Source organism: Trachymyrmex septentrionalis, unplaced genomic scaffold (genome assembly GCF_001594115.1).
Source record: "Trachymyrmex septentrionalis isolate Tsep2-gDNA-1 unplaced genomic scaffold, Tsep1.0 scaffold7, whole genome shotgun sequence".
Classification (NCBI taxonomy): domain Eukaryota; kingdom Metazoa; phylum Arthropoda; class Insecta; order Hymenoptera; family Formicidae; genus Trachymyrmex; species Trachymyrmex septentrionalis.
In genome coordinates this window covers 195,754-207,391 of record NW_017305884.1, presented here as the reverse complement: position 1 = coordinate 207,391, position 11,638 = coordinate 195,754, and the positions used below count along the sequence as shown (strand labels likewise).

Genomic DNA, 11,638 nt, shown 5'->3' with positions numbered 1-11,638 from the left:
TCTGACTTTTTTTCCTTAATTTCAGGAAGTCTTTATACTACAGCGCCTGCAAGCACAGAATTTTTAAAACAAATAATAAACGTTGATAACGAGAATCAATAAACATATGTATATATACAAAAAAGACGATTTAGTTTATTTATATAATGAATGATTTATCATTTTTAAAAATCTCTTCCGCGCCTATATACATATATACCCAATTGAGATGCGCGATTAAAACTATAAAAAGGTAAACGAATCTAGCAAATTTGATGTCATATTATGATAAATGTTTATTAGTACTACGTTCAATAAAATATGGAAATGTATGTTTTATCTCTTTTAATGCCCGTAAACTATCTAATGTTTATTTAGCAAAGATAAAAATGTATAACATTATTAAATAAATTATAAATTTTAGACATCTTATTTGGAGAATGAACCCTTCTCGATAGTGAGAATAAAACATTTTTTTATTTAGATAATATCAATACAAATTGCAATTACTCTTAAAACTATTATTTCTATTACACATTGTTATTTTTTCCTTTAAACATTAAAGAAATCATTAAATCTTGCGTATTCATCACAAATTACGATCGACGCCTATCTTCTGTAAATATCATGTACAATCTCTTTCTCTTTCTTTCTTCATGTTAGAAAAAAATCAAATCAGAATTATATAGTCCCGCAATAGAGATTTTAGCGGCGTCACACCTCGGATATAACTGTAAAGTAAAAAAGTCTAAATAATCATTAAATATGTTTTACGAATTTACGAAAAAATCTTTTGTTAAATTGCCAAGTTCCATTAAACAATAATATTACAATATAAAAGCATTATATAATAAACATTATAAATCTTAAGATCTTCATATATATATAGCTAACAGCTTTGTTTCCTAACTCGAATATATATAAAACATGTTCAAAAAAACGTATTTACGAATGTACGTTTCGTGCACTAGACGCACTGAGAGAAAAAATTTTTGGTATTTAGACCTATAATTACATATTCCTATAATTATAATTATGACTATTATAGTATTAGTAGTAAGTGTATATACATGTATATTAGGATGGCCATTATTTTAATAATTTTTGAAATTTGATTGAGACACCTCAAGATGCTTTTCCGTTTACTGTGTCCTGGTGACACGGGTTAATATTGTTCAAAAAAATCTGAAAAAATTCTGTTGTTATTTTCTTTGAGATATTGAACATTTTAGGGAGTATTCCGATGTTAAAAGTTATTAAAATAACAACCGTCCTAATGTATAGTTCTACCAATCAATCAGTATATGTATATAGTAGTTATAATTATAATATAATTATATGTAATTATAGTTACAAATACCAAAAAGTTTTTCAGTATGTGTCTTAATGACGTGAAATGTTAAAGACCAATTTAGATGATGTATAATCTCCATGTCAGAGAAATAACTGAAGAAAAATCAGAATATATATAATAAAATACACAACATAAAACATAAAAGTTTCTATCCTGAAACCTGATAGATCAATAAAGTAATGTGAGCTTAAGAGCATGTCAAATCACAATTTACAATCTTAAAGTAATCAAGATAATGACTTATAGATCATAGGTAACTTGGTACCACCGGCGGAACGGGCATTAACTCGTATGCGTTACGAAATCTTAACTGTTACAAGGGAAACTTATGTACATATAAGCTATAAACGAGTACTATACACACACAACATTTCGAGGTGTTATTATATCAAAATTTTCGTACATTTCATATACAGATTATACCAGGATGTTACTTGATATTATCTAATTAATTTTATTTTTTGTTTATATCGTAAACCGATTCAGAGGGAAACATATCTAAGAATAAAAATATAACTATGTAGTTAAAACCAGCTAACAATTATTGATGTATAAATTGCTACATACATACGTTTACGTGCTCACGATCTCTGTGTCATAATAATATATTTCTATGGTTCTTTTTGGTAAAACACTTGTTCATAACATTTAATGCGCGACGTGTAATCACATAATATGAAAATAACTACTTAAATAAGGTGCTGACAATGTGAAGTTGTAAAATCGAAAAGATTGTTCTTAATCAACCTCTAACTTTCGGAACGAACCGCATATTCCGCTTAATTCTTCGTTAGCCTCTTGATAATATTTCGGCGATATTTCAATATACATATCGTCGAGAGCCTTGAGTTCATCTTTTTTCTGTTTTAGTTCTTTCTTAAATTCGTCTAAAAGATAGATAGCATAGTTAGGAAATAATACAATTTGAGTCTGCTTGAAATTTGGAAGAATTGCGAGGAAAAACTTCGTACCGATCATTTCCGAAAGCGAGATTTCCCCGCCATATTCCTTCGGTAGTATCTTTGGATCTACTGCTTCTTTTAGCTCTTGTACATTCCTATGTATCTGAAAAAATTGCAAATTGATTTGTCAGATGTGTAAATTTAAACGCAGCCATATTTACCATAACGAAATTTACCATTTCACGATATTTACCATAACGCGAGACTTAAACTTGTCGTTTAATACAGACATGCTGAATTCGAGGATCTTCGCTACGCTGTTGGGTAGATTGATTATATGCGTCTCCTTGTGACGCATCGGTGAACTGTTCTGTACGCACCTCAATATATTACGAATGTCCATGAAAGACAACGTGCTGAAATGACTCATGGACAATCCTGCTTCGTCGTTGAGATATGTGTAGCCATAGACTTGATTTTTCTCATCGTCCAACAAGGACTCTACCACTATACTATGAACCCGGACCAAGTGGGCAGATGAGAATTTACTAGGGTCGAAACGCCCTTAAAAAAACGCAGAAAATAAAGTAGTATGAATATCTAATATATGCTCGGAGACTTGCTTGAAATTAACTATGAAGCAGAAATGTCAGATTTAATAATAATAATAATAATAATAATATCAAACACAATTAAGAATTTTATTTAAAAACTAGGTAACTTTCGATACAATGAATTGAATGCCAGTATTGAGAATGTGTTCCACTTAACGTTCTCAACACTCGCATGCGTCATTTCAATTTTGTTTAATATTTGATGACAAGAGAAGGATGAAATAATGTTCGCGAGAGTTGCGGACTTTAAGTTTGTGAATGCACGCCTTTGAAACCTGAAAATAAATGACTAGCTACGTTTATATGAATGTGGAATACCATAGATAAATGCTACTTGAAGATTGTGCTAAATGTAGGAAAAAAATATGCTTGTTTGATTTTATTTGAGATGAACAAAAGACATTTAATTTAATAAATTTAGTTTTGAAAAACTTTTAGAGGTAGCTAAATACAAAATATAAATAATAAGAGCGTACAGCCACAACGCACGATATGTATTTACTTATTTAGCGAAAGTCGTATATTTAAAAAATTATTTCATATGATTAGTAGACGTTTCGGTCAAAAGTCTTGACCATCATCAGTACAATAAAAATATAAATGGTATTACAGACATTAAACAGAATGTTAAAAATTATTCGCTAGTTCAGAATTGAAAGATATACATTTACATTCGGAAATTCCGTATTTTTCATACGAAGCCTTACAAATGTTCAAGTAACAAGGAATTTATATCGCATAAAGTCTCCTTCTATAAGCGAATATAAATTTGTATCTAACATTTATATTTTTTATTGTACTGATGATGGTCAAGACTTGACTGAAACGTCTACTTATCATATGAAATAATTTTTTAAATATACGACTTTCGCTAAATACATCGTGCATTGTGGCTGTATCCTTTTTATTGTTTATATTTAATAAATTTAGGCTAGGTTGTTCTACTTTTTGACAAACTTCAGCTCACTCTCTAATTCTCACTCTCTTACTTTTTTATGCTTTTACTCTTTTACTCTTTAATCCATTAAATAAATTATCACATAATAGTTTGTCCGAAGATGGAGCAACCTTACTATAATATGTCATGATTTAGCTGCGTCTTAAATTAGTATTTTGTATTCATGGGATTGGTACCTGCACATGACAGTAACACTTTTCGGCCGTGTTGATCTCGCTTTAACAGTGGTACTAAATAGCCATTATCGATGATGGCCATAAGTTCCGGATCATCAACATCGAGATTTTGGAACCAATTGGAATAAAGTTGCCTGATAGTGAGATACTGTTCTAGCATCTCCTGCGCCATCGGCAAACTGAATTTCTTCGTCCTAAGAAATCTTAGTAGGAACAACGAATCGGTTCTGCATTTTTTAATCGCAGGATGTTTCTCGATCCAATGACGAAATTGCTTCAGCGCTTGATCTCTCGTGTTGTCATCCTCACGGAGCTCCAATCTAGCTGTTTCCAATGTGTCCGCATCCAGCGTACTCTTATATTCATCATATTTCTTTGGCTGTCCTTCCGATACCATCGTCTGAAAAGTAATGCAAGTTTAATTAATGTCTTATCTCAATGGATTTTACGTCTTGAGCGAATAACGTTGGCTGCATTCAATCAGCAAGAAAAAGCAGCTTTACAATTATTGTAAAATCCTTTAATGTGATTATTTATGTATTTCGATTCAGTAAGAGAGACACTAAGGGGAAGATTAATCATATTAAAGAATTTTACAATAGTTGTTGCAAGGCTGCTTTTTCTGCTGATCGAATGTAGCGAATAATAGCTACTCTTATCTCTGAAAACAGCATATTAATCGAAGAAAATATATAAATCAATTATGTTAGTTAATTTAAATATTTAAGGAAATAAATTATTATTTTAAATAAAAAAATGACAATATTTGAAAAATTATTTTTAAAAATTACTAAATGAATTTGCTTTTTTAAATTTTAGAAAAGGTCTTATTTAAGTTGGATCTTAACGTTTTAAATAATATTTCAGCGTAAATTTACACGTACATACACATCCAGTTTTACAGTTGTGCTCCAAAGTCATTTTCGGTTTTTAAACGCAATCTTAAATCGAACTGAGATAATTATATCACAAATTAAATTCTTAGGTCATTTTTAAAATCAATTTTTTTAGTTAATATCCATTTTTTTGTTTTATAAAAATAAAATAAAAATACAAATTTAAAAAATAGCTGAAGAGACTGAGCGAATGGTGTTAAAAATATTCGTGTGAATTTGCATTCAAAAATATTAAAATATAACTAAAACATCGTTCAAACCTTGATAAAATAATACGTCTTGAGAAAGATGTACATTTAAAATTATGATAAATATTTTTTTAGGTTTATAAATATTAAAAACATTTATTTTAACCTTTTTACCTTTAAGTGATACTTGTGCTAAATATACCTTGACCCTTTTTAAGGCTGGAAATTATATTAATAAGATTTAGAACTATAGTAGAGATTATATAAATATTTAAAAACCAATTTCTTAAAAATCGGTTTTTTACTTCAGAAAATAATTTGCTCTCTTAATAGAAGAGAATCTAGCTGATATTAAATTGTTTGATTGAATATCCATTTAATGGAAAAAGAGTATCTCACACACGCACGCACACGCCTACGCGCGCATACACACACACACACACACACACGCATACACACACCATCACAATCTAAAGTTGTTTAATTATTACTGGTATGTATAAAATAATCTAAAGTTGTTTAATTATTGATAAAATTAGAACATCGATTTTTATAAACGTTAGACTTTTTTTACTTAATTAAACATAGTTGACATAGAGTTGCCATGTATAAAAGCAATGAGAAATGAGAAAATTAAATAGCGAATCATGGACAAATTATTCTAGCAGTTCGCTAGCAGTTAATATGGCATGGAACGTAAAGAGAAAGTCTCGGAAAGCATCGGTAAAGCATAGAGATATTACAATGTATCGATGGATAGAGAATTATATTAATATAGCCAAAATATAGGCATTACTAACTGCTAATTAGCATTAAATTTATTTAAAATATTTAAACAATATTTTCTTTTTATTTCAGTGTATCTTATAAAATCAGATTTTTCGTCTTACACATAATAATCATTTCATCGTACTGATACTTTTTATTCATGTATTAATGAATTAAATTCATTAAACCTTACAAATAATATATGTAATTTGTGATTATCAATAAATATTTTACCATGTATAATTTTAATGTAGAAAAAGATGAATGAAGAAAGATCTATTATAACTTTTTCATAAATTTTTATATTATACAATATGAACCAGTAAGAAGGATAATTTAAATTATTTCTCGTAATAAGCTTAATATCTGTGATTTATATATTTTAGTAATATCTCTCTCTCTCTCTCTCTCTCTCTCTCAGCTTTAAATTACATTACATACTCTAATCAAAATATTTAGAAATCAAGTGTATAATTTTAATATTACACAATTTTCAAATTAATTGTATTGAGCAAACATGTTTGTTTTTATGCATTTAAATTGTATTGTGCAATGTGATAATTATATAAGAAATTTAATTAATCGGAAGTTAATTTAACTCGCAGAGAAAGGTTCAGATAAGCCCTTGTTAACTTTAATCAACGTACAAGAATATTGACAAAAGTTCTTCTTCATAAAATATATAATATCGATTCTTCTTAGCTATTTCAAGAGTCTTGAATTCGAAAGCTATTATCCAACGACTATTACTTGAAATTCTTCGCGAGTGTTCCGATGCTTAAACGATTCGTGAAACGAAAGTGAGACATTGGAAGGAAGTAGTAAACGAAGGGGCTTCGCTGCTGCAATGGGAACACGCACGTTTCGCGGTGTGCTATATTCACCGTGCGCTCAGATCCGACTTTCTATCCTATCACGATACTCAAAGTGCAATACCGTATAAACGCGATATCGTTTCTATTCAAGACCACGCCATGAGAGAACGCGGCGTTGTAATTCGGTGGCATTGACGAGTTTTTGTAACTCGCATGACACACCTTAAATTACGTATGCTGACTTCCAAATTCTCACGTTCGATTACGCATTCAACTAGGTACTAGTTAATATGAAAAATTTTCGGTTTTCCGTTATACCGTTATTCGTCATTTAACACAGTTATTATCATTTACTGACTTAACGAAATGCGTTATCACAGAGGAAAGGTCACATACAGCATCGAAAGTTTTCAGAAGTATCTCAGAAATATTTCACCTGAAAAGTGGAACATTTCAAAAAAAAATTGCGAAATATGTCTGCAACATTTCTGAAACAGCTCTGAAATAGCGAAATGTCCGCAATTCTTATTTCTATGAAACTTTGAAAGGTTGATGACATGTCATCGAAAGAATCTGTAATTTAAAATAATAGCAAAAATACTAAAAATATTACCAAAGAGGTTTCAGCCATTTCTAATACTACAAAAATGATATTTAAATATATACTTGATTGATATTTAAATAATATTTAAATTTGTTATGTCGACATTATAAATTTGAACATTTTGTTTAATTATCAATCAAGTATATATTTAAATATTATTTTTGTAATCTGTTTATTGGAATAAACTTAAAATACTTCTCAAAAATAGTAATTATATCGCCAACTATTTTTATTAATTAATCATATTATATGCATAAGCACTTATACATAATCACTATTAAAAAATCACACTTGCAGTTTCTATACAGTATCATTATTTATATACAAAAGTTTTTTGCAATTAAAGCAGAACAAGCCATTCATATACAAAAGTTTTTCGCAATTAAAGTAGAACAAGTCACAATAACATCAACAAAATAATGTTAAACTGAACTGCGATTGATCAAAAAATGACTTTTAGTAAATATTTTAGAGTCATTTTAATATCATATTGATTTTTTGTTCTGTTTAAATATGTTTTTCAATTTATTGCATGTAATAGATTTTAGAAACATTTCTGTTAAAGCATTTCATATGACATATTGCAGAATTGTTACATATGAGATGTGAAAGGTTGAAACGTTTCTGAAAACTTTTCGCAATAATCGGTGCTATAAGGGGTATCTCTATTGCCGATGGAAAAGACAGTACAACAACTCTACAAAAATATGTGTATTCAACACTATGCTGTATACTCGTATATATATATGCATATAATTTAAAATTTTTATCGTGTTGGTATTAATAATAGCAACATGATGTGGATTTACAATCTCTCTGGTGTTTATATTAACATAGAGAGAATTATATAGACATCACATCATGATGTTAAATTTACACCATTATTTTTTAGAGTATACTACCACGAGGATATTATCGCGCGAACTTGATGGACGGGTTACATTGATCCACTTTTACCACTCACGCTCGCCAAACACACTTTTGCAGACGGATGTAACGAGAGTTAATCCTCCATCTGAGAGAAGAAGCTCTAAACTGCGTCTTATACAAGCTATAATTCAATCTTTCAATTAAACACGATCAACTTCATAAATTCGGCATTTTACTCTTGGGTCTTTCGACGTATACTTTCTCTTTATTTCATTCAAGCGTTTTCCTTTAGTTTAATTTAACTTATTAAGTACGAAGCTTAATTCGCATTTAAATGGATATTATTGCTTTTCAATTAATCTATTAAGAAAGACTAGCTCGTTTCAAAATGATCAATCATATTATGATAATCATATTAATGATAATCATATTAGTGAGCATTTTTGTTTAGTTTTTTTTTTCCATATATCTAAAAGCTTTTGCCTTTAATTTGCTATCACATTTATTTAAAATTGCACATAATTACAGAAAACTTTTTTAAATTAATTCTTGTTCACTTATTAATAACCATAATAATTAATACTTGGTTAATATTCAATTTGCTGTTTTTAGTCTCTTCTTCCCACGACGATCGCTCTGTTCCTTTTTTCTTCTCGTTTCTTCAGAGAGCTTCACTCGTTGTTTAGCTGATTGTAAATTTTTTCAAGTCAAGAAATCATCTAGCCGATTGAGACTTTTTATAGTTAAAAGACTATAAAAAGTTGCACTATCTTAATTCCGCTATGACTCGGTTTGGATTTATCCGCGACATTGAAGGTACAACGTCGAATTTTACACGCAGTCACCAAGTTTGAAACGAGAAAGACATTGACTGTTAGACGGTATACACCAAAGTAACCCAGTTGCTCGGCTGGCTGGTCAATTTAAGTAGGGATCGTCATGGTGGTGCTAACTCTCGACGTGGACGAACTCTCAAGACCTTCACCTACATCTTTGCGTTCTTCATTTCTCAGGAGAGATAGTATCCGCGGAAAATATATTCGCGTATTATATCGCCGTATATAAGTATCCGTAAATATATAATTTTTATAAATACTTAAGAACGTACAAGTTGTTAAAAAGAAAATCTTACTTTTGCTATTTAAACAATCCATTAAAAAGCGGATAATTAACCATTTTGTACACGATTGTTTGATAAAATTGAAGTTGACTTTTCTTCTTATATCATTATTCTTCTATATTTTTACAGAAATATATATTCAATTAATATACAATAAGGGTTTTTTTAAACCTAGCAAGAGTGCTTTTTAAGCAACGTATGTGTTATAATTAAATTATTTTATTAAACTTCATATAAACAATGTTGCAACAAACATTTCGACGGTCCTTTTTTTCAACGGTCCTCTTCAAGAACGTCACAAAATTTATATATTATTAACGTATATAAATTATTACATGTTCCACAAGTCTATAGTGGCTAACTTAATTATATAATGGTCCTGATGTCCATTAACTCAACTTAAATTGTCCTAGTACGATCCTTGTTTGACAAAATTTTCAATATTTTCGGTAGAAGTGACATTCGAGAATTATGGTTGGATGATCATGTACGAGTACATAATGATTATCAAAAATTGTCGTGTGACATTTCGTAAATAACTTAAACTAAATTATGAGTACTAAAAATTCCAATAAGTTCGATTTGATTCTGCTGATTTGATCCTGCTAGTTTTATAGGACTAATAAAGTATTCTTGATGCTCTATTCCATTAATTTTCCGTCATTAATCCAACCCAGGTTGGTGTAAAGATCCTAGAAATAGGAGTCCGGTCAATATTCTAGTTAGAAAAAAATGCGTTAGAAATAAAATAAGAAACGCAAAAAGATTATGATTTAGATCGGGAAATAGAGATAATATTTTTATTTCACATTGCTATATTCAAATTATGCTGCGCTTGGAAGGAACCTTTAACAACAACGATCGGACCATATCTTTTTCTAGTCAAGAATAAAGACATCATTGGCCAAACTCCCATTTCTAGGATCTCATTGTCCGGAATCATTTGCTCTAATTTTTTATACGTTTTTTCTTTTCTTTTTTTTTATAAGTTGGTGAATCTTTAATCAGGGACGAAATCTTTAGCGTGGGAAAGGGAACTGATGAAACATCAGTATATGTATATATTTTAGACGCAAAAAACGTTTTATGACCCGATTTTAAACACTTTTTGTTGTCTGGGTATATATAATATATGTATATTAGTGCTGCATTTGTGTAAATATAAATTCAAAAATTGTTTAATATCTTGAACTAATTAGCATTTTAAAACTAGTCAGGATTTTAGAAACTCTCATTTTATGCTTGCTCAATTTATTATTATGCGTTTCCATTCGTTTCATTTTTCATAGGTTTAGTGAAGAAGTACTGAATTTTGTTGTTTGTATTTATTTATGCGGGCTTACAACTGCAAAATATCTTTGAGAGGCATTTACATTTTTCCAAAAATAAAAATTTAAAACAATCATAACAACAATTATAAAAAAGCAGCCTCGTTCATTGATATCAATAAACAAGCGCAACGTCGACAATAACACATTTTATTATATTTTTAATGTAATAATTAAGCAGGTCATCAAATATTTTATTAAATAAAAAATTAAAGTTAAATATACATGAAGAATCATGTTGTAATAAGCGTTTGATTTCGGACATGTTAAACATCAAAAAATTAAAAAATAGTCTTAATCTACAAACGGATACTGAGGGCCTTTATAAGGCATACATACAGATAATAAATAAAATTTAACATTGCAATATTAAGATAATTTTAATATATTATTATTCTTCAGTCAGTGTCTGTCGTAACATATATTTTTACCTCGAGACTTATTTTAAATACATTTATATATAATAATTGTATACACTATATTAATTTTATATCATGTCCAATTTTTTTCCACATTGTCTGTGATATCGCTATTTTATTATTTTATTTTAAACCGACACATTGACGCTTAATATAAATTGACGAACATCTTCTCGACATGCGAAACATAACTGTATGATCAGTTCGATGAGTTTTTTCTACCAGAGTGATATATTTGCTTGATTTTTATCATCGTACAATACATTTATTTTATTTCTGATTTGACTTTTTATAAGAACATCGGGAAATTTTAAACAATCGGTCGTCTAGCCGCTTGCGAGCAATTTCCGTCTCTCTGTGAAACATCTTTCTGGTCGTCATTACTATGTATATAATATCATCCATCTCTTTGATTGGGTTTTATCATTGTAACATCACTCAATTTTCCTTTCGAATATCTAAAGAGGGCTTAATCGAGAGACCGAAATATGTAATATATATTTGATTTTTAATTAGTTACAGAGTATTATATTATATATATTTCTTATTTGAATTTTTATGTTTTAAAATAATTCTTTATATTTAACTCTTATATGTCCTGTATATTCTTTATATGTTTCTGTTAAATGTACATGTCTCTCTCTCTC

At 29.2% G+C, this 11,638-nt stretch overlaps 2 protein-coding genes across 5 annotated transcripts in view; one reads left to right on the top strand and one right to left on the bottom strand.

Moving 5' to 3' along the window:
* The window catches only part of LOC108753397 (methylmalonic aciduria and homocystinuria type D homolog, mitochondrial), a 3,042-nt gene extending 2,940 nt beyond the window's left edge, over positions 1-102 (top strand). Inside the window, exon 5 of the mRNA XM_018494940.1 lies at positions 26-102. Within this exon, the coding sequence (XP_018350442.1) occupies positions 26-102 (77 nt within the window). The remainder of the gene's footprint in view (positions 1-25) is intronic.
* Positions 103-897: 795 nt separating this feature from the next.
* LOC108753588 (clavesin-1-like) lies at positions 898-8,999 on the bottom strand. Of its 4 annotated transcripts, none has more exons than XM_018495303.1 (6): positions 8,708-8,999; positions 5,242-5,286; positions 3,984-4,383; positions 2,489-2,799; positions 2,305-2,398; positions 898-2,220 (listed from the first exon to the last, which is right to left on the bottom strand). In XM_018495303.1, the coding sequence occupies exons 3-6, from the start codon at positions 4,378-4,380 to the stop codon at positions 2,072-2,074; spliced, it is 951 nt and encodes a 316-aa protein (XP_018350805.1). In that variant the 5' UTR covers positions 4,381-4,383; positions 5,242-5,286; positions 8,708-8,999; the 3' UTR covers positions 898-2,071. The 4 variants fall into 4 exon arrangements, with proteins under 4 accessions (XP_018350805.1, XP_018350808.1, XP_018350806.1 ...); XM_018495306.1 differs by lacking the exon at positions 8,708-8,999 and adding an exon at positions 6,772-6,866 and having other exon boundaries at positions 5,270-5,276; XM_018495304.1 differs by lacking the exon at positions 5,242-5,286.
* Between the last annotated feature and the right edge of the window lie 2,639 nt (positions 9,000-11,638).

Bases quoted from the DNA above. Each gene is read 5' to 3' on its own strand.
- LOC108753588 (XM_018495306.1), bottom strand. From the start codon at position 6,842: ATGCCACCGAATTACAACGCCGCGTTCTCTCATGGCGTGGTCTTGAAT. The intron at 2,800-3,983 runs GTACCAATCCCA...CGTTTTTTTAAG, and splicing joins AGTGTTACTGTCATGTGCAG to GGCGTTTCGACCCTAGTAAA. The intron at 2,399-2,488 runs GTAAATATCGTG...CAATTTTTTCAG, and splicing joins AGTTTAAGTCTCGCGTTATG to ATACATAGGAATGTACAAGA.